Source organism: Neoarius graeffei, chromosome 5, assembly GCF_027579695.1.
Source record: "Neoarius graeffei isolate fNeoGra1 chromosome 5, fNeoGra1.pri, whole genome shotgun sequence".
Taxonomy (NCBI): Eukaryota; Metazoa; Chordata; class Actinopteri; order Siluriformes; family Ariidae; genus Neoarius; species Neoarius graeffei.
The window spans coordinates 75,595,254-75,619,510 of NC_083573.1; the positions used below are offsets into that span (position 1 = coordinate 75,595,254).

Consider the following 24,257-nt stretch of genomic DNA (forward strand, 5'->3'; position numbering starts at 1 on the left):
ATTTCATTTTAAGGGTATTTCACTTAAATTCATGACAAAGTCTTAGCAGTAAAAACTGAATTTAAGATAAATATACTAATATTAGGATTGTTAAATTCTACAACTAAGCATTGCTAGCTTAAAAGATTCTCCTTTTGTGACCTGTAATTAGTAAAATACTCTAGATATGAGACCAGAGACTATCTTGAATCAAGTTGACGACACGTGTAGCATTGCAACAATTTTTTTTTCCCCCATTTCAACATTCAAACATTAAAACATCTCTTAAGATTCCACTTCCCCAGGACCTCAGGCACCAAAAAAATAAATAAATAAATAAAATAATAATAATAATAATAATAATAATAATAATAAAAAAGTCTATGCATTTTGACTTACAGTGCTTACACAACGCCAAAGCAACAGTGCATTTTGGGGGCACTGACTATTCATGTGTACGAGGGGTTTACAAGATCAGGCACAAAAAAAAAAACCAGCCAACCAACCAACCAAACAAACAAACAAACAAAAAAACACTGAACTTAAATCACAGCATTCCAAAAAGACCTCACTAAAACGCCCTCCACTCACTCATAGCCTTTTTGAAGGCACTTGTCTGGTCTCGAGTATGTACAGCATCTAGAAGGAGCTCACTCTGAATGACTGAGAAAACAGTCGCAGTAAACTTAGGATCTGTAAGGTGGAGTTGAATTGTAATGAAAGATTCAAAGATTTCAGTAAAGTTCATTTATTCCCAAAACAAGCATACTTTGTTTTTTTTTCTTGAAACAAGATGAACCGCATTTGACAAATGTCCAAAATGTACTTCCTTGTTTTAAAAAAAAAACTTGTTTTATTTTCAAAGGTGCTCCAAATAAGACTTTTTCAAGACATTTTGTCTATACAAGATTTTCAAGATGGACTGTCTAAAAACTAGCCTTTCTAGTTAAATGAGGTTTTGCTTGTTGGGCAATTATGTCTTATAATAAGGGTGGCTAGATGTTTTGACTTGAAAATAGACAAATAAACTTCCTAAGATTTTTATTTTTTGCAGTGTATACGCAGAGCCATGGCCTCACTTTTTGTTTATAAATGCCTTGAGACCTCAAGAATGGCACAGAAATAGTTTTAAGAGTCAACAATAAATCTAATATAGTAATTTTGATGATTAAAGTGATTTATATAGGTAGCGGTCTGAGTGAATGACCTTGATGTCCGTAACGTCACAGCAGGAAGTCTATCGGTCTCATCGCCATTTCCGCTATACTAAAACACAGAGCTGACTGCAACTCCGATCCTCCATTTTGAGCTAATTTATCGTCATGCCACGTAGATGTAGATGTGTTTTTGGCCGGCACAGCAACATGACAGAAGGTGGATCTGCGTTGCATTCATGGCCCAAGAATGTTCAAACTGCAAAGATTTGGACGCATTTTGCGAGAAGTTCACGGGCACATTGGGCGCCTACGAAGTGGTCTCTCCTCTGCTCTGCACATTTTACTGAAGACTCGTACGAGACCTCTGATCTGTTGAGGAGCGTTGGCTATAAGCCCGTATTGAAAGACGGTGCAGTACCAACAATTAAAGAAAAATACAACAAGAAAAGGAAAGTATTTATTTATTTATTTTTTAAGTGAGTTCGGTTGCATCAGTTCTCCTGAAGCGTGAGCCGAGGGTTGTTGGTAAAACCTGGGACGGAACGGGACAGGATGGGACATATCGTTTGGGCAATGACCTCCTCGCGGTTGTTGCTAAAACCGGTGACATCTGGTTCTGTCCTGGGTTTTAGTAATTGCCTGAGCCGAGCAGTAATGGTGGAATACACAGTATGGAGAGAATGAGTGGAGCAGCCGTCTGATTTCTCCACTGGATATCGCTGCCATCTCGCCCTTACGTGGAAGAAGCGAATGAACGGAGAACTGAACAAACAACTGAAAGTCAGATTGTTTCAAAACAATCGGCCACAAGATCGGCCTTCAAGAAGCGAGAATGCAGACGGAGTCGGAGAGTAAGCTGCGACTCTCATTTGGATATAAAACAACACTTGTTTACCTGCATTTAGATTAATACATGTAACTTGTATTGTGTGTTTAAGTTACCGGTATAAGATTTAATTTGCTTCAGAATGTGATTGCCTCAGTTCATCTGATTATTTAATGAGCCTTTTACGTTTTATCAGTGAAAATGCATGCATGTACATGTATGTTGCATAAGTTATAACACCTATCCTGTTTTAATGAGAGTCAACCCACAATCAATGAAGTCAAATCAGTCTTAGTTGAGCAAGTTGGTAACGGTATTTCTTACTTTCACCATAAATTTTTATTTATATGACTTTGGTCTACAGCTGTAAAAGTCCTCGGCCTTAAAACCGGTTACCGCTGTGACGTCACGCACTCAGGGCTGGCTGGCTCAGCGGGGCAGCTCGAATGCCAACTTTGCGGTCGATTTTAACTCTCAAAAATATTATTTTTTTATGCAGCATACAAGAGTCAAGGATGGAGATACTATCCACTCAGAAATGTATTTAAAAATAAAGGCTCTGCATATCTACTTTAAGTATTCTTTTTTTTTTTAAATCATGTTGGTGTTGGTGAGCTTAGTTAAGTTTGGCTCATTGGTTAATATTCGATTTCATTTTTGTTAACTCTAGTACATTAAATCAACTTGGCTGCAGATATTTTAACATTGAATGTACTGTATTTGTGTTTATATTTAGCATTTGAAAAATACATCCAATTAATGCATACTTGTCAACTCTACCGATTCATACGAAGAGACCACTTTGTAGGCGCCCAATGTGCCCGTGAACTTCTCGCAAAACGTGTCCAAATCTTTGCAGTTTAAACATTCTTTGACCATGAATGCAACGCAAATCCACCTTCTGTCGTGTTGCTGGCGGGTGCAGCAACACATCTACGTGGCATGGCGATAAATTAGCTCAAAATGGAGGATTGGAGTTGCAGTCAGCTCTGTGTTTTAGTATAGCGGAAATGGCGATGAGATCGACAGACTTCTTGCTGTGAGGTCATGGATGTCAAGGTCATTCACTCAGACCGCTACCTATATAAATCACTTTAATCGTAAAAATGACTATATTAGATTTATTGTTAACGCTTAAAACTATTCCTGTCCCATTCTTGAGGTCTCAAGGCATTTACAGTATAAATGAAAGTGAGGCCATGGCTCTGCGTATATGCTTTAAGAAAGAGAAAAGCTAAATGTGATGATTAAATTATCACTGATTGTGCAGCCCTAATGCTTCGTAATTATCAGGATGATCTTTGAATATCTGCGGAAGCATTTCAGCATGACAGTATTCAGTAGTTTCCAATTTCCTTATTCAGAGCACTTTCTGCATATTTGCAGACATGTGTGTGTGCATGTTTTGTCGATATGTACAAGTGTGCACGTGAATAAATTAGTCACCTTTTCCAGGATTTCCCTGGTTGTCATCTTTAAGGCAGACATGACTGACTGAGCCTCTCATATCACACTTACACTCCACACAGGGTTCGTCAGCATATGGAGCCACCTAAGAACAAGGGCATACGGCAGCAAATAAGCCTTTAAGCACTTTTAATTATACAACTGGAAGAAAATTTAGATGTCCCTTATTATTACATACAACCCCGATTCCAAAAAAGTTGGGACAAAGTACAAATTGTAAATAAAAACGGAATGCAATAATTTACAAATCTCAAAAACTGATATTGTATTCACAATAGAACATAGACAACATATCAAATGTCAAAAGTGAGACATTTTGAAATTTCATGCCAAATATTGGCTCATTTGAAATTTCATGACAGCAACACATCTCAAAAAAGTTGGGACAGGGGCAATAAGAGGCTGGAAAAGTTAAAGGTACAAAAAAGGAACAGCTGGAGGACCAAATTGCAACTCATTAGGTCAATTGGCAATAGGTCATTAACATGACTGGGTATAAAAAGAGCATCTTGGAGTGGCAGCGGCTCTCAGAAGTAAAGATGGGAAGAGGATCACTAATCCCCCTAATTCTGTGCCGACAAATAGTGGAGCAATATCAGAAAGGAGTTCGACAGTGTAAAATTGCAAACAGTTTGAACATATCATCATCTACAGTGCATAATATCATCAAAAGATTCAGAGAATCTGGAAGAATCTCTGTGCGTAAGGGTCAAGGCCGGAAAACCATACTGGGTGCCCGTGATCTTCGGGCCCTTAGACAGCACTGCATCACATACAGGCATGCTTCTGTATTGGAAATCACAAAATGGGCTCAGGAATATTTCCAGAGAACATTATCTGTGAACACAATTCACCGTGCCATCCGCCGTTGCCAGCTAAAACTCTATAGTTCAAAGAAGAAGCCGTATCTAAACATGATCCAGAAGCGCAGACGTCTTCTCTGGGCCAAGGCTCATTTAAAATGGACTGTGGCAAAGTGGAAAACTGTTCTGTAGTCAGACGAATCAAAATTTGAAATTCTTTATGGAAATCAGGGACACCGTGTCATTCGGACTAAAGAGGAGAAGGACGACCCAAGTTATCATCAGCGCTCAGTTCAGAAGCCTGCATCTCTGATGGTATGGGGTTGCATTAGTACGAGTGGCATGGGCAACTTACACATCTGGAAAGACACCATCAATGCTGAAAGGTATATCCAGGTTCTAGAGCAACATATACTCCCATCCAGACGACGTCTCTTTCAGGGAAGACCTTGCATTTTCCAACATGACAATGCCAAACCACATACTGCATCAATTACAGCATCATGGCTGTGTAGAAGAAGGGTCCGGGTACTGAACTGGCCAGCCTGCAGTCCAGATCTTTCACCCATAGAAAACATTTGGCGCATCATAAAACAGAAGATACGACAAAAAAGACCTAAGACAGTTGAGCAACTAGAATCCTACATTAGACAAGAATGGGTTAACATTCCTATCCCTAAACTTGAGCAACTTGTCTCCTCAGTCCCCAGACGTTTACAGACTGTTGTACAGAGAAAAGGGGATGTCTCACAGTGGTAAACATGGCCTTGTCCCAACTTTTTTGAGATGTGTTGTTGTCATGAAATTTAAAAATCACCTAATTTTTCTCTTTAAATGATACATTTTCTCAGTTTAAACATTTGATATGTCATCTATGTTCTATTCTGAATAAAATATGGAATTTTGAAACTTCCACATCATTGCATTCCGTTTTTATTTACAATTTGTACTTTGTCCCAACTTTTTTGGAATCGGGGTTGTATACAGTACAGCAACATTATTGTGAAAATATCTTCATCACGTATCCCAGCTTCTTAGGAAGCTGGAGTCAGAGTACCAAGTCAACTCTGATCCAGTGCCAGTGAACTAGAGAGGGTTAAGGGCCTTGCTCAAGGGCCCAACAATGGTGAAACGGCGGTTTGAACTCACACACTAACCCAGATCCATAACCACTGAGCCACCACAAGGTGAAATAAGGCAATGAGTCATGTGAAACAAGGTCTATAACCTAGAAAGAAATGCTGCATCCTATAAAGAACTACCATTACAACTCACTAAAAAGAATATTTCTGTTTTTAGGAAAAGATTGTAGGTTAGATTACTACGCTCCTTCTTTTAACGATTAACTTGTGCTTGTTGTTGAAACGTGACCACACACAAACACAATGCACATTACATTAAATTACAGGCATTTAGCAGACACTCTTATCCAGAGCGACATACAACACACCCAGAGCAGCCTGGAGGTTAGATGATTTGCTTGAGGGAACTTCAGCCACTCCTGCTGGTCTAGGGAATCAAACCAGTGACCTTTTGGTCCCAAACTTGCTTCTCTAACCATTAGGCCATGGCTTCCCCCATGCACGCAGACACAATGCAATTTAGATGCAATAAAACAGGCACAGAAAGAGTGGCAGCGTGGTTTACTGGGCCACACACACACACACACACACACAGAAAACCAAGGGCTCTTTACCTTGTGTGGTCTGTAGTAACCATCAGCACAAGTTTCACAGTTAACTCCTGCAGTGTTCTTTGTGCAACTGATACACACGCCACCTCCCACAAACCGGCCATGTGTGTTCATGCTCATCTTCAGATCGGCCACTGTCTGGTTGTAATAACAGTCCTCTGCTTTGTTGTGACAATTGCATTCTGAAGATTTATTTAGAGAGAAGAAATAAGGAACGAGCAAAATCAGTGTTGCTTTTAAGCAGTAAAGAAAGTACAGTCAAGGGGAAAAAGAAAGTGCACCCTCCTTCAATGCTATGTTTTTATTTATCAGGGCCTAAATAACAACTGTGTGGTCTAATATGTACTCCATCCATTATCTCTAGCCGCTTTATCCTGTTCTACAGGGTCGCGGGTAAGCTGGAGCCTATCCCAGCTGATTACGGGCGAAAGGCGGGGTACACCCTGGACAAGTCGCCAGGTCATCACAGGGCTGACACATAGACACAGACAACCATTCACACTCACATTCACACCTACGGTCAATTTAGACTCACCAGTTAACCTAACCTGCATGTCTTTGGACTGGGGGAAACCGGAGCACCCGGAGGAAACCCACGCGGACACGGGGAGAACATGCAAACTCCACACAGAAAGGCCCTCGCCGGCCACTAATATGTACTCATTTTTCACAAAAAATAAGAATATAGAATTGAACGTGTACTAAAGGAGGGTGTACTTTCTTTTTCCTATTACTGTAGCAAAAGAGTAAAAGAAAATAATGATCTTTATTGTACTGAAATGATCCATCATATCTACAGGTTATAGGAGTAATGAATGTTTGTGAAGTTGGCACGGTGGTGCTGTCGCCTCACAACAAAAAGGTTCTGGGTTCGAGCCCCGTGGCCGGCGAGGGCCTTTCTGTGCAGAGTTTGCATGTTCTCCCCGTGTCCGCGTGGGTTTCCTCCGGGTGCTCCGGTTTCCCCCACAGTCCAAAGACATGCAGGTTAGGTTAACTGGTGACTCTAAATTGACCGTAGGTGTGAATGTGAGTGTGAATGGTTGTCTGTGTCTATGTGTCAGCCCTGTGATGACCTGGCGACTTGTCCAGGGTGTACCCCGCCTTTCGCCCGTAGTCAGCTGGGATAGGCTCCAGCTTGCCTGCGACCCTGTAAAACAGGATAAAGCGGCTACAGATAATGGATGGATGAATATTTGTGAATAAGAATATTTATTAAACCGTGCACAGCTATAAACAGTGACACTAACTGCCAATGCAATGTTACAGAAATATTCTTATACTCTAATATAGGATGTGTACAGTAGTATGAAAGCGATCAGATAGCTACGCGTGTTCGTATGTCCCAAGCATACGATCGGAATACAATTTCTGATATGTGCACAATCCCACATTCTTACTCTGCTGCAATGAATGTCACGATGTCAAAATGTCATGACATCATCACTGCGTAAAGGCGTCCTGAACATGAGAAGAAGATTGCAGATTTAACTATCAAACGGATTATCAGATGTTTACACCACCTCTTTGAATCCAGTTAAATTCTCAATCGGAACTGGGCATTTCATTCTGACTGAGCATGAAGAAATTCATTTCCGATCGAACTTGAAACTGATTATTGACAGATTATATCAGGGTCCAAGGAAACATAGCTATTGTGATTTTTTTTTTTTTTTACTATATGCAATTATATTTTTTATTTTGACCAATATATTTTGACCAAAACCCAATTTTTTTTGGCTGTTTGCCAGAATTCAGACACAGCCAGGTCCAACAGATTCTCCCAGCATGCCACACATATGCTGTATTTTTGTTCTCATTGTCCAAGTAGCACTAGAGCGTCCCGAGTGTGTTTGTCTGTCGTACTCTCGCATGTGTTGCCTTCAGAGATGGTCCCTGGTTGCCACAGTTCCTGGTGGTAGCCAGGACAACACTCATTACAACTCTCCCCACAAGTGTTGTGCTCACACACACACTGCAGTTTCTGGAAAAGAGAGAGGGGAAAAGTTACACACACACACACACACAAGACTACGACGCCACAAAAGAGAGGGCAGAAAAAATAAGAACCAAAAGGAAATACTCTTGATTTACAAAGCCTGCCAATCAAATTCACACACAAAGCACATTCCTAGACTGAAACTCAACCAGTACCCACTTAACGCCGTGTGTGTGTGTGTGTGTGTGTGTGTCTTAAGGAACCCACTGATGAGGCAAGGGATTATTGGTTGCTTTCTCAGCCGCTTGTTACCGTGATTTTCACTGTTAATGAGGCAACAAGATTCATTTAACACAGACCGGATCACATCATTTGCGTCTAACTGCAGGGGTGGAAATGCTTTAGAGAAATAAAATCTTTTATTTTTTGTAAAGGGCCTTTTCCACTTATAAAGATTCCACTAATCACAGTATAATTCTCTTTAAAAAAATAATAAAACAACCAAGCACCATTTCTACTGTACTCTCTATCCTAGCATGTTATATTTAAATTTGAAGCAGAACAACGTTTCAAACAATAGAATAAAATGTCGTTAAAAACAGTAAATTCACTGGAAGAGGACAAAACGCTTGGCAGCAAACAGGCAGTGATTACATTCTCCATGTAATTATGTTTGATTGACAGATTGCTGACTGAGAACTGAAGAATGTGTTCTGTTACCTTGGTAACAGGGTCCCAGGGACAGCTCTGGGCGTGGCCATAGCAGATACACATCCCGCCCACTGAAATATCCTTGATTGAATAGTAATACTGAAAACAAGAAAAAGGAAGACTTGCATTACAAAACATGGCGATTACTACTGATTGGTTAGCCAATGAGCAAAATAGGAGTTAACGAATGCTTAGGATTACCCCATGCTCTTCAATATTTTTAAAAAATTATAAAATAAAATATTTTGTCATATTGTCAAGTAGCAATGTTGTTCTCATGATATACTATGCTCTATCACAAAATAATTCTTCATGATATAAGTAAAGGCCCGGTCCCACTGGCCGATGGACACAAAACGTATGCAAAAAGGACACAGCGGACGAGCAAAATTTCGGGGGTGGCTCTATCCGTTTTCATCCACTCCAGAAATGGACAAAATTGGCGAAAATTTGCGAAAATAGAACGGAAAAGAACGGACGTGGGTAGTATATAGCGGGGATGTTAAACGCATGTTCATAGGAAGCCTAGCGGATGGAAGTGGATGACAGTTACCGGTGATAACTGAGAAGCGGACGCATAGCAGAAAGAGCGGATGCATAGCGGATGAAGGGGATGCATCACGTACGCCTAACGGAAACAAAGGGGATGTTGCGCGGATGTATATCGGATGCAGACCGTTCACTGCGCATGCGGGGGGTATGAATTGCGTCTGCTCCGCGGATATAAAGGGATGCAGCACGCATGCCGTCAGCATAAAGCGGAAAGACGTGCTGGCGGCTACATCGATACATCTCTACTACTAGATGATTTTCTCCCCCTTTTTATACAAAATATCGATTGTCCGCTAGGTGTCCTTCTACATACTCTAGACATACTCCAGACATCCTAAATATACGAGATACATCCCAGATATAAACGCTTTGTCCGTTTTGAATACTTTATATACGAGATGCATACACTTACATCCTTTCTATTTCCGTGCTACTAACGATGAATAGATGTTTCATGTACCTTATCTTTCCTCTCTCTTTCCGTTTTCAGCTGCAGCGGATGTGAGTTGCGAGGATGCCCAGAGGATGCAGAGAGGATACAGCAGACGTTTAACGGATGATAACGGACATAGAACGTTTGTTGCTCGTATATGTCGCGGATTTACATCGTACACGGCGGAAAGTTCATCCGTTCTAAAAGTTTTGTGCAGCTCAAAACTTTTTGCGCGGATGAAATCACAGTGGACGGATGCTCGATGGATAGAGCGTATGAAGCACGTATGCAATGAGTACACAACGGATGCATAGCGTTTTCCAACGGATGGCAAAGATTTTTTTACGTTTTACATCCTCTTTGCATCCGTAAGTGCAGTGGGACCGGGCCTTAAGCAACAGAGTTCGAATACAGTTAAAGGTAAATATTTTCTCTATCACTCATAGGTCTAATTCAACTTCTGTTTGAATCCAGCACAATTTTTCTCCCTCACTACAACCGAAAGCTGAAGCCTACCCGCCGAGTGACGATGGGATCCACGTCTTTGGGGTCACGATAACTCAGGGTCATGAGGTCGGCGTTGAGAGTGCGGATGCGTTGCAGACGCAGGCGGATAAATCGGGCAGAGGTGAATTCCAGCAGCTCGGGAGACAGGTCATCAGCCCCCGGACGCCCGTTTATCAAAGATGTGTGGATCTGGGTCGATGAAAAACCAAAGCTATATTAAATCAGTAATCTATCACTGATCTCAGGCTTGTAGGAGGTCAAAGGTATAATAACTAAACTCGCAAGTAATTACTAAAGCCTGAAAGAGGATTCACAGAAATCATCAACGGACAATTCCACTTCTGAGCAAACGTTTATACAGCCGAAGCAGTTTCTGTATGTCTACATACAGTATAGACCCTTTTCACTCACGTGACCTTCGTGAACGCGACCGCCATTTTGGACATGAAGAAATAACGGTTTATGGCACAGACCCTTTCGGTTCTCGCTCATCTAGCTGCTACAATGACTGCTTAGACTGCAACAATAATACCTAACACACATTTAAGTATCCGTCGTAAAGACGTGAAACTCGTCGAGTGACGAGTGTGTTCATTGATAAGCTAACACAATCTAAAAGTAGACATACCATCACACTGCCCTGGCGCTGTGTACAGTTTACCTTCTATGGTTTGTGCACTCACTATTTGCCATTACTTTCTCCAACCCAGTGTTCGAACTATGCCGATATTTTCGGGGGTCCCTTTTTTTCCCTTGGGGGGGGGGGGGGGGGGGGGGGGTGCTTGCGCTTGTCTCAGAGCGCGGATCTCCAAACACATGAGAAGCCTATCTTACGCACATATCACACGGACTCCACACCTCCACACACGCATCGCGTCTGAAGTCATAACTCATCAGGGGAAATTGTGTCCGCATTGGCATGTTCAAAAAACAACCTCGCGTCAACAATGATACCACACGCAAGAAAAAAAAAGCAGGCTACTCAACACAGCAGCACCAAAGCATCACTGGAAATCATGTCAACAACCAATCTTCCATTTCAACACGCGTCAACAAACAAATGGCACCACAAACATGAACGAATCGGTCAGGCTACCGATTCCAAACCCACAGCAGACGAATAATTAAATGCATCTTACCTTAAAGCAGAATCCACCACAAAGGAAGTGTGTTGGCACTGTTGGCACACTTCCTTTCTACTAGTTTGTGTCCCCAACCTGGCAGCAGCAGTCGTCGTCTCATCTCATCTCATTATCTCTAGCTGCTTTATCCTTCTACAGGGTCGCAGGCAAGCTGGAGCCTATCCCAGCTGACTACGGGCGAAAGGCGGGGTACACCCTGGACAAGTCGCCAGGTCATCACAGGGCTGACACATAGACACAGACAACCATTCACATTCACACCTACGGTCAATTTAGAGTCACCAGTTAACCTAACCTGCATGTCTTTGGACTGTGGGGGAAACCGGAGCACCCGGAGGAAACCCACACGGACACGGGGAGAACATGCAAACTCTACACAGAAAGGCCCTTGCCGGCCACGGGGCTCGAACCCAGGACCTTCTTGCTGTGAGGCGACAGCGCTAACCACTACACCACCGTGCCGCCGCAGTCGTTGTCATATCGGTTTATTTTATCTTTGATGTAAACACAACACTTCGGATATGCAAATGCTTCCCGTTACACACGATTGCTATGTCAATAAACATCATTTTGCCAATATTTTAGAGACCATCCATCTTCTCCGTCGGTCAGCATCTGTCGGGATCCGATAAAATGATAAATCTTGCCTTGTGTGTTGATGGTTACTACATCCAGGTGCACAACAATATAATGGCATGATGGAAGTCTTGCTGAAAGTAAAAACTTTCTTTGATGGCTATATTCCTTTCGATGCTTCGCCGTCGTTCCTCGTTGTTGGCTGTGGTAGACTACTGGTAGTACATGTCCAAAATGGCGGCCGCGTTTGTCATGACGTCACGTGAAAAGGGTCCATACAGTGTTGTGCAAAAGTATTGGCACCTTGTTTTTTTGTTTGTTTTTTTCATACAAACTTTGTTATAGATTTCTATTTTATGACTTCTACATTATCGAGTCGGTACAAAAACATTTTAGAGTCCAAACGTTCGTTTTCCAGCACAAAATGAAATGTTACAGAACAAAAATGTTTGTATATGAGCAGCATATTACATAGAGCATTTTTCAGATTAAAAAAGAAAACATAAAGGCTACTGGGTTTTGGTGCAAAATAAACCTACAGCTCATTTCCTTATAAAGCTGCACTCATTGTACCTGAGACTACTGTTTTGTTTTTTTCCCCAAGCAAAGGGGCGTCTCACACCAAATATTGACTCTGTTTCATTTATTATGGCTTCCTGTTGTTTATAGTATTTTTGTAATGTTGAAACATTTCATTTAATTATTTTTTTAAGCCGTTTTTGGTGTACAGCATTTCTTTACATGCGCCTAAAACTTTTGCACAGTACTGTATATGCATATAAAGTTTGACTTTGATAGAATTATCATATATACATATATTACATTGTCAAAATAGTGTTTGTTTCTATAAAAATGAACTAACTGAACAGGCCTTTCAATTACATGAAACCTGCGACGGATAACGTCGTAGGCGCCCAAATTAAAAAGGCGCCCAAATTAAAGTCAAGCGCCCAAAATATGCTACCAAAAGTAAAAAAAACAAAAACAAATGTTGATTAAATAAACTTGGTTGCATAAAACCCAATGTCTTGACTTTCTTCTTTAAAAACACCGAAATTAGCGAGAATTAGCATGTATTTCTTGTAATTGACGCGAAATCTGCACCACTCCCATGTTGTTCAGGGTTCGTCGAACTAGCCGTAAGCCTCGCGCGGAGCATGAATTCTCCATCAACTGCGATTGGCACGCCATGATTTCGTGGAGGAGCGAGACTCGTGTACCAATGACCAGAGCGGGATTTCCGCATTAGGGAAATCTTCTTTCTTCTTCTTTTCTATTGTTTTATAGCGGCTGGCAAACAGCTTTTAGGTGTATTACCGCCACCTTCTGGACTGGAGTGTGAACCAGAATGTTTACTACCCTATTGCAGTGTTTCCCACAGACCAGGTAGCAATTTGTGGTGCTCCATTGTGCCGATGAGGGAATCGTGCGCGATGGTGTCGTGGCGGTCGGTGGAGTCGGTCATTGGGGTGTATGCAAAGTGTTTACAGCGGGCGGTGTTCAAACACACAGTATTTTTCTTCAGAGTCACCTGCTGGGACTATTTTAAAGCTACAAGAAGCATTTGAGATTATTCAGTTCAATCTAAATTCTTTTAAATTCTTTAAGAGAAGACCGCTAAAACAATTTTTACCAGAACCCTGCCTGGTTTCATTCCTCGACCCAACTTTACATTACAGGGCAGGCCATTAGTTTGCTGGGCTTGATGTTGGTGGAAAACCTGTCTTTTAAATTTATGAAAATTACTCACCAAAATTGAAGTTAAAGTTTAGTTTTTACTCGAGATGCACCGATTGCAATATTTTGGGCCGATTCCAATTTCCGATTTTCCATGGAGTGTGACCTGCCGATACCGATTTTGGCCGATTCCGATTTCATTTTTTCAAACCACTTCACAGCACACACAAAGACTATTTTCTTTTTATCTTTTCTTTAATAGAACATTCTTCCAGGTTTTCAGTAATAAATTTTCAACTCCTCAAAGGTTGAAAACAAACAAAAAGACATTCTTTGTAAACTCTTTCTTCATGTTTGGTATTAACATATGAATTCCTGAAATAGGAAATTCACACAAACATTTTTTCTTTTCCCATCCAATATCTGGCACAAAAACAACTTCCCCCTCATATATTATTTGCCTACTGCTATGAAACACACTTTCATAAGCCTATTTAGATCTGAAAACTTATGCCTTATAGAACAACCCATTTCTTCATTCAGTATCAAAATACAAAAATAATTTCCAGTCATACTTATACCATAGCCATTCTATCATCTTTGTCAAATGTGTATTTGTAGAGTAATTTCCAATGGAATCAAGTGCAACCAAGGCTGTAAAACAAACAAAAAGACATTTTTTTTCTCTCTCTCTTTGTACAAATCTAATAGGCTAACGTATTAATTCCATAATGGGAAATTCACACAACCACAAACATTTTCTTCTTTTCACATCCAATATCTGGCACAAAAAAAATCACTATATTTGGATATCCAAATATAGTGATTTTTTTTTTTTGTTAACGGCGCGTGCGCCGGAGCTCATTAGGCGTGCAGGACTGACACTGTTCTGCACAAGCGCAACACAATCGCACTAGAAAGCATGTTCAAGCTGCCAGTGTAGCTGCAGTCTTTTTAGTTGCGAATTACGAGTATTTCCACTTTCATCTCTATTGGCCCTTTTCCACTACCCTTTTTCAGCTCACTTCAGCTCGCTTCAGCTCACTTCAGCCCGACACGCCTCGCGTTTCGACTACCAAAAAACAGCACGACTCAGCTCGCTTCAGCCCTGCTTAGCCCCTAAAACTTTGGAGTAGGGCTGAAGCGAGCCAAACCGAGCCGAGTGGGGCTAGGGGCGTGAGGAGACACTCCCCTGTGCACTGATTGGTGAGGAGGAGTGTCCTCACACGCCCACACACGCCCCGCGAGCACGCTGGGATCTGTAAACACCATAAACCTGGAAGGAGAAGAATTACGAGAATTATGAAGCCTTATGCGCCTCGCCTCATCTATACGCTCTTGCCAGTATCTGTTGGCGTTGTCGGTGACAACAAGCCACAGAACCAAGACCAGCAACACTAACGACTCCATGTCCTCCATGTTTATTGTTTACTATCCGGGTCGTGAGACTACCGCTTAAAAGCTCACTAATGTCACTGTTTGCGCTGCTTAACGACATCACGTGACGTCCACACACTTTCGCTAACTCCACCCAATGTGTCCACCCACTTCCAGCCAGCACGGTTCAGCGCGGTTGTAGTCAAAATGCAACTCCAACAGCCCTGCTCAGCTCAACTCAGCCCAACTCAGCACGGCACGGCTCAGCCCGACTCAGTCGCGTTTGTAGTGGAAAAGCGGCATATGTGATACACAAGTTTTGATCAGCAGAAAATCGGCATATTTTAATTTTGACCGGCCGGTCATGGCCGATCACGTGAAAATCGGCCGATTCTGATCGGCAGCCGGTCAATCAGTGCATCTCTGATTCAGATTTTATGCTTCAGATAGCATCAACAATGCATTCCCGCGAGTATAACACTTTATTTAGGCTAGTGGGAAATCCTTATTTATTGTGAATGTCAAGCCATTATTAATAACTTAAGCGGGATGAACGGGATAATGCAATAAGGCCGGTTCCTCGCGTCAAGTTGCTACTGTATGCATCAAAATTGGTTTATAGCCTGACTCAGGGATGTCCGTTTCCTGTAAGCCAAGAAGGCTATGATAAAGCTCATTACGAGCACGACGTAGGCTACCTTTTAAAATAAGGGGTCGGAAGGCGAATCGGGAAGGCTGCGTTATTTTTAATTAGCCTACCAGGCAATGGCAGGCCTGTGGACACACCTCTCCGTCTCTCTCTCTGTCTGTGCACGTGCATGAAAGAGAAGAAAGAGCACTATGAATGAACGGAAGGATACGCAACGGAAATTTTTTTTTCCAAAATCGCGAGTCTGATTGTGTGGTGACAGGAATCCATTGTGTGGTGCTGCGCCACACAAAGGTCTATGTATGGGAAACCCTGTATTGTGCTAAATTCTAATAATGCCTGTATCATTTAAAAACCTAAAAATAGCCCTATATCCCACATTATCTGACCTCAACCGCAATATCTCTCTGATAACTAGTGTCATATGATTTAAATCAGGTATTTAAAATGCATATCACGGGTAAATTCAGGAGCAAGATCAATGTAATTCTCCTATTTTATATTAAACTTTGGTCAAATATCTGTAACATTCTGCATTCCCTGCAATTTTTTGACCTTGCGCAATACCAGAAAAATTCAGTTGAAATCAAGCCATTTGAGGCGAATTGGTCCGCCTCTGAAAAAACTTGGCGTTTGGATTTCCCGGCAAACATTGATTTTCGTGACGTCGCGTGCGGGACGCCTCCTTCTGAATCCTACGTCAGCGCTGGTTTGTTTATGAGAAAACGACCTGGTGGTTTTCTGCAAATTTCTTCAACGTTATCGCGTTATTATTAAAAGGGTAAACAGATGTATCGTAGGAGGGTGTAGCAACACCAATCTTGATGGGATTAGTACTCATCGTTTTCCAAAAGACCGGACAATGTGAGAGAAATGGGAGCGCTTGGTCTACACAGGCTGTGCACTGAAACCGTGCAAAGCTCGCGCAGCCTGCTGGCGCTTCCGCAGGTGACGTCACGAATCTGGCTCCAGACTCCCTTGGGATTTTTCCAGACGCATTTTGTTATTTTATTTTTTCTGCTGTAGACAGATGGCCTTGTGCAAAATTACCCTTCTGGATGAGCGTGTAAAGGTACATACTTTCATATAAAAAAAAACACGAAATTGGTCCAGAATATGCACTTTAAGAAACAGCTTGGATCTTAAATACACACCGTTGTATAAGTGTGGGTGGAATCAGTCAGTGCGTTTACATGCACATCCAAATTGAGCTGCTGTCGGTAATCGAGCAAAGGGTCCCAGCAGGGGTGCCAGAGAAATCCAATCCTACATGCACACAAGGAAATCGAGCTATTGTGTGAGGTACATTGTGCACCCGAGCCACAGGTGGCGCTACACGCCCCATCGTGTTGGTACACTTCCGGTTGTCGTCATGAAGAAGAGCTATTCAAGAGTATAAACAAAGTTATCAGTTCCGTGCTCACAAGAAGAACGACGACAAGGACAGCAACATCGAGATATATTTTATATATTCAACTCCTTAAGCTGAATGAGCATGAACTCTATCTCCTCATTGCTCCAGAAGTGCACGTTTCTACTACTGTTGTCATGCCGACCGAGGCTGTTGTGTTTCCCGCTTGTGGTCTCGTCACTTGTCACTTCCAGAAGGGGCAGTGCTGAAGTAAGTAGCTCGACTACGTAGCTCGATAGGGTTTACATGCACTAAGTAGCTCGGCTGCAATCGCATTATCTAGGTCGCGTAGCTCGATTACGAGAAATCCAGTTCGGTTCGATTTCAGCTGAGCTAAGGTGTTTCCATGCCATTTAGAACTTCGATTTCAGTCGAGCTACGGCAGAAATTCGATTTTCTCTATGTGCATGTAAACGCACTGAGTGACTTGGAGCTTGGTCCTCTTGTTGATGATAGCCTTAGACACTGGCCTTACATTTAAACTATGATCTTTTACCCGACTACATGCTGTGAATTGCACTGCCGATTCTTATGATGTGACTGAAAAGCCTTTTGTGTCGCAGGTCTGCTACACGTTTGTCTCTTTGATGGCAACAATGCAGAACTTGCTTTTTCATTCCCAGGCTCCTTTCCTCCAGGCTCTCCTCAGGCCCCAACCCATCTTTTAAATACTAATTAACTGTATTCTAATTATTTTTGCCATGTGCATCAAGAGGGATTAATGCTGTAGACACTTTGCAATAAAGGTAAAAATAACATTCATAGATTTCTTTCTTTATTCATAACTTTGTAGCTAAAAAAGCAGCAGCAGGTTTAAACACCGAGCGCTGGGAAAACAGCACTTTGCACGTCCAGAAAAGCCCAAATTACCCTGTATCACGACGGAAAAAGCCCAAATTCAGAAATACAGGGTGCAGCCCAAATTATGTAATTGAAAGGCCTGCTGAAGACCTGAAAATTACAGTGTCGCTTGTCACATTGCAGTATTCAAATGTTTGTGAAATACTAACTGGAAGTGTAAACCGTTCTAGTTTGTGGCATGATGACACTGATAAGAGTGTCAGTAACAAGTTTACATTCTTAAACTGAATAGCAACATCAATATTTATGTAAGCAATGTAGCAGATTTACATTCTATCACAGAAATATGCAGCATACAAATATAATACAGGGCTAGCTATAGGACTGTTTATTGTTCCACAGCCCAGTTGCATCCTTTACATTGGACTATGGCCAGATTAGCTTTTACTGTGTGGACCCGCTGATCCCTGAACCACCGCAGCTTTCACAAAATTACACATATGTGCAACCATGTTTACAGACCCTATTCAGCTGATTTTTAGCCAGAATTTCAGAGTCATGAGTGCAGAGTTTCTAGATTCAGGTCCCATGAACAGCATTTTTCAGGGATGAGAGTGGGTGGTCACCAAAAAAGCAGAAAACAAGATGGCGCCCGAAGCCGGGAGTGATACCCCCCCCAGGAAAATTTTGAAAAATAAGGCCTTACAAACCACTTTTCCTGCAATCTGAGCTGTAGTAGATAAAAAAATCTGTTGTCTTTTTTATATATTTACATGAAAATATGTTTCAAATCAGGTGGCACGGTGGTGTAGTGGTTAGCGCTGTCGCCTCACAGCAAGAAGGTCCTGGGTTCGAGCCCCGTGGCCGGCGAGGGCCTTTCTGTGCGGAGTTTGCATGTTCTCCCCGTGTCCGTGTGGGTTTCCTCCGGGTGCTCCGGTTTCCCCCACAGTCCAAAGACATGCAGGTTAGGTTAACTGGTGACTCTAAATTGACCGTAGGTGTGAATGTGAGTGTGAATGGTTGTCTGTGTCAGCCCTGTGATGACCTGGCAACTTGTCCAGGGTGTACCCCGCCTTTCGCCCGTAGTCAGCTGGGATAGGCTCCAGCTTGCCTGCGACCCTGTAGAAGGATAAAGCGGCTAGAGATAATGAGATGAGATGTTTCAAATCAATAGGAGTATTGTTTGAATTCAAAATAAAATCACATTCTACATTCAAGGGTATGGTTATAATTCATGGTCAACAAAAATGACAAACTAAATTCACATTAAACGCAAGTTTTATTAATTATCAAAATGTTCATATATTAAATAAAATTTCTTAGGGAGAAAAGGTCAGTCACCCTATGTCCTCATTAGTTGCATATGATTTCAAAGTCTTTTGAAATATTTAATTTTCAAAACTGTCAGCATTAATTCAGATTTACTGACCATCATATACATGTTCAATGTATTAAATCAAACGAATGCTAAATTTATGGGATAATGTCTATGTACACTTTATACAATTATTTATAGTTCACAGTCACTTCTCATTTTCATTTAATAATTTCGACTTCTTCAGCCTTTTGGCCAAAGACAAGAGCTTGTCAGTCCTCTCTCTGTTTTTTATACCAGCATCGATTTCACGTACCTTCGCTTCGTCTCGCTTGTCAATTGTATTCGGCATTTTGAGTAAAAAAGCCGATATGAAAGAGAAATGTATTTTTGAAGCGCAGCAACGATGAACATGTGCAAGTTTCGATAAAATAGAACAGATGCGGGTACCTTTGTAAGAATTGTTATGATTGGCTTTTGTTCTCTCCCACACTCTTGTAAGAACTGTTATGATTGGCTTTTGTTCTCTCCCACACTCTTGTAAGAACTGTTATGATTGGCTATCCTGCTCTCGCCAGCGATGTTTTGGCCAATTACATTGTAGATAACACATATTCTACAGCGAGACTTAGCGAGACTAAAGATGGCGAAAATGTAAACATGTAACATCGTCGTACGCTTGAGTATCACGAAGGAACATACCCCAACCCCCCTCAATGAAAAAAAAATCTCAACAGATTTGGCATAATATCGATTTTTGCTCAGAAAAAGCGGAAATCCGCCGAAAAGCGGAAAACTCTCATCCCTGATTTTTTTGCCATGCAGAAGGAGATACTAGTGGTAGTATTGGTAACGACTTGCATACAGCTATATCAACAAGAAGGAAGACTTGGTAAGCTGCTCACCTCTCCATGTTCCAGAGGCACCAGACGGGAGTAGTAGGAAGTGCAAATGACCTCATCATCTCTCTTGTAGGTGGGAGGCCCAAGACGCGGGGTGACATTGTAACGGGTCAGACACTCTGTATCACTGATGGCATAGTACTGCCACGGCTGGTAATTGACACCATCCAAAGACCTCTCCAGAATCCAGTTCCCAGGCCGAGGTGAGTTCGCTGCCTTGATGATGATATAAGCAACCTGGAAGACCTGGTAGGAAAGTAAAATCCAGTTTCAGTCACTGTGTTTTAGGACTAATAATAATAATAATAATAATAATAATAATAAGTTTAACTTAGGCGGCACGGTGGTGTTGTGGTTAGCGCTGTCGCCTCACAGCAAGAAGGTCCGGGTTCGAGCCCCGTGGCCGGCGAGGGCCTTTCTGTGTGGAGTTTGCATGTTCTCCCCGTGTCCGCGTGGGTTTCCTCCGGGTGCTCCGGTTTCCCCCACAGTCCAAAGACATGCAGGTTAGGTTAACTGGTGACTCTAAATTGACCGTAGGTGTGAATGTGAGTGTGAATGGTTGTCTGTGTCTATGTGTCAGCCCTGTGATGACCTGGCGACTTGTCCAGGGTGTACCCCGCCTTTCGCCCGTAGTCAGCTGGGATAGGCTCCAGCTTGCCTGCGACCCTGTAGAACAGGATAAAGCGGCTAGAGATAATGAGATGAGATGAGAAGTTTAACTTATATAGCGTCTTAATCACACACAAGGTCGCTTTACAAAAAAAAAAGTCCACCAAAAGAGGTCAGGATGTAATTCCAGTGGTGTAGCTGGCCACAGTCCCATCAAAAAGGGCACAAGAGTAAATCCCACACCACCCGCATAGCCACCACAACACCACCGGGCAACAGTGCTCGGAACACCATGCCATGGATCCAGAAAGTGAGCACAGAAGCGCCGCTGCACAGAGCATTGGGCAACTCCGATGTTAGGGGGAACAATGAACTCACTGCAGTCCACTGCAAGCAAAACACGCATCACCCATGGTGGACCAAGGCCTGAGGAAACTGACGCCCAAAACTGGGTCTAGAGCTACACCACAACCGGGGGACAAAACATTCAAACAAAGAACAAACATCAAACCAGAAAGAAAGAAAGAAAGAAGCTCCAGCAAGAAGTGGCAGCCAAAACGCACTCTTAACCAGAAACAGAAGTCCAAATGACTATTTTGGATAATATCCATCCATTATCCATAACCACTTATCCTGTGCAGGGTCGCAGGCAAGCTGGAGCCTATCCCAGCTGACTATGGGCGAGAGGCAGGGTACATCCTGGACAAGTTGCCAGGTCATCGCAGGGCTGACACATAGAGACAAACAACCAATTAGCCTAACCTGCATGTCTTTGGACTGTGGGGGAAACCCACGCAGACACAGGGAGAACATGCAAACTTCACACAGAAAGGCCCCCGTCAGTCACTGGGCTCGAACCCCGAACCTTCTTGCTGTGAGGCGACAGTGCTAACCACTACACCACCGTGCCACCTTCATTTTTGGATAATATATTTTGGACAATATTGTTGGATAATATTGGCATGTTCACTCAAGTGGTGTTTGTGAATTTTGGTTTGTGCCTGAGTGAGCTGAGAATATTACACTTTCATGCGCTGGATCAAGTTTGGCTGCAGCTTTTTCTTCAAAGGGAAATGTTCATTTGGATTGGATTATTTGGTTTGTGCATATGCTCATCTCTCTGCTATTTCTATTCCTTTGGTAGACATGCCGCTTTTCAATTCTACAGCTCTCTTTCCAACTTGTGTCTTTTTCGAACTTGCAGTGTTTGTGTCTCATGTGCAGTCCTTACTGTCTCTTTTGTTCATTCTGCTAAACAGACAAAGGGAAATTATTTCTGTTGTTCTCCCTATTATGTCCCTTGTCCCACTCATTCTCAGTCCGTGTCTCTCCAGGCATCCTTGCAGAGCAAGTTGTGACAGGCACTTTGAAAAAGAAAACTCTTTCATGAACCCCCCCCCTCAAAATCCTGACAAGAAACCTAGACATACCCCATGTTTTCACAAAGCTTGCATCTGCTTCTCATTCCTCTTCACAATCTTCCCACACTGGCCTCCTTGGGAAGCCAAAACACACTAACCCCTCACAAATATATAGAAGGCATTGCATGTTTGTTTCCACAACCCCAAGGTATGGAGGAACCCCAGCCCCTATAATGGGTGAGGAACATCTAAAAAAAAAAAAAAGTGATATACTGGATACAAAAACACAGGCTTCAAAGTTCACAGTTTAACAACATCCTGGCTGTTTCATCCTTTCCTCCATTTGCTTCTTGCTTTGATACCCTGGAGGTCTTGACCATGCTTGCTTGGAGCATCGCAATGTCAAGGTGATGAGACAAACAAACATCTCCACATCTTCAGCCAAGTCAGTAGTGGTGTGATGAGAATGAAATAGAGCAAGCTACGGAGGGAGCGATTTCTGATAACCATGTGAGAAAGGAGGATTTAAAAATACACATCTGAAGCCATGGGGTTTCCAAAGCTCTCTCGTGACAAGATATGTGAAGACTTACAAGCAGAAATTAAAGGAATGCGTAAAGTGTTATTATAGGGGAGCGTTTTAATTTCGTTTCCAAACCAAGAACCTCTGGCATGTTTAATGCCTTTGATATGCATATGGTAATCATATGTTGCTTATGGATGGTTGCTATGGAAAATAACATGCTGCAGATTCCAAAGGTAAGTCAGATAGAGCTGCTGCGAGTCACAAAGTTTAAAAGTTCGAATCAAATTAACTTTAAAGGAAGGAAATTTGAAGCAAAACAATATGTAAGCATCTCATCTCATTATCTGTAGCCGCTTTATCCTGTTCTACAGGGTCGCAGGCAAGCTGGAGCCTATCCCAGCTGACTACGGGCGAAAGGCGGGGTACACCCTGGACAAGTCGCCAGGTCATCGCAGGGCTGACACATAGACACAGACAACCATTCACACTCACATTCACACCTACGGTCAATTTAGAGTCACCAGTTAACCTAACCTGCATGTCTTTGGACTGTGGGGGAAACCGGAGCACCCGGAGGAAACCCACGCGGACACGGGGAGAACATGCAAACTCCACACAGAAAGGCCCTCGCCGGCCATGGGGCTCGAACCCAGGACCTTCTTGCTGTGAGGCGACAGCGCTAACCACTACACCACCGTGCCGCCCTATGTAAGCATTAAAAAGTATATAACGAATACGAATACTTTATTGTCCACAATGCGGAAATTTGTCTTCAGTTTCACCACAGACATTTAAACAATTAAACATTAAAATCACAATACACAAATCAAGCATTCAAGCACTGCATTTTGTAACAACAGAAGAAGAGAAAACTAAGTTATTATAAAAATACATTAGCACTCAAAAGAGTGTTTAAAAGAATGAAATAGCTAAAAAGTAATAAACATCATAAATATAATAATAAATAAATAATCAGACCAATAAAAAGGACTGGGGTGAATTAAGTAAGAATCCCTGTATTATTTATCGCCCTTATTCCTTTTGGGACGAAGGAGTTTTTAAAGATGTTCTTATTAGCGTTGGGCACTCTAAAACGCCTCCCAGAGGGTAGAAGCTCAAATTCACAGTGGAGCGGGTGGGAAGGGTCATTTATGATTTTCCTAGTTTTGTTTAAAATCTGTTCATCATACATTATAGTAAGTGCTTTTGTGGCTTTCCTATTATCTTTGTGGCCATATTCACTATTCTCTGTAGCTTATTTTTTCTCTGCATGTTCAAGTTACCAGGGCGGCGCGGTGGTGTAGTGGTTAGCGCTGTCGCCTCACAGCAAGAAGGTCCGGGTTCGAGCCCCGTGGCCGGCGAGGGCCTTTCTGTGTGGAGTTTGCATGTTCTCCCCGTGTCCGCGTGGGTTTCCTCCGGGTGCTCCGGTTTCCCCCACAGTCCAAAGACATGCAGGTTAGGTTAACTGGTGGCTCTAAATTGACTGTAGGTGTGAATGTGAGTGTGAACGGTTGTCTGTGTCTATGTGTCAGCCCTGTGATGACCTGGCGACTTGTCCAGGGTGTACCCCGCCTTTCGCCCGTAGTCAGCTGGGATAGGCTCCAGCTTGCCTGCAACCATGTAGAAGGATAAAGCGGCTAGAGATAATGAGATGAGATGTTCAAGTTACCATACCACATGATCATATTAAATGATAGAATGCTTTCAACAAGGTTTTTATACACTGTTTGTAGGATGTCCTTGTTCACACCAAAGTTTTTGAGTCTACGGAGTAGGTAAAGACGTTGTGAGCACTTTTTAAAAAATAAAATCTGTGTTTTCTTTAAAAATGAGTTTACTGTCTATAA

General features: G+C 42.3%; 1 protein-coding gene across 1 annotated transcript in view; it reads right to left on the reverse strand.

The window, feature by feature from the left end:
* The window catches only part of lama1 (laminin, alpha 1), a 175,236-nt gene that overhangs the window by 116,401 nt on the left and 34,578 nt on the right, over nt 1–24,257 (reverse strand). The window contains exons 4-9 of the mRNA XM_060922407.1: nt 19,918–20,160; nt 10,074–10,253; nt 8,582–8,671; nt 7,789–7,906; nt 5,929–6,107; nt 3,409–3,514 (exon numbers count right to left, since the gene is read on the reverse strand). Of these exons, the coding sequence (XP_060778390.1) occupies nt 3,409–3,514; nt 5,929–6,107; nt 7,789–7,906; nt 8,582–8,671; nt 10,074–10,253; nt 19,918–20,160 (916 nt within the window). The remainder of the gene's footprint in view (nt 1–3,408; nt 3,515–5,928; nt 6,108–7,788; nt 7,907–8,581; nt 8,672–10,073; nt 10,254–19,917; nt 20,161–24,257) is intronic.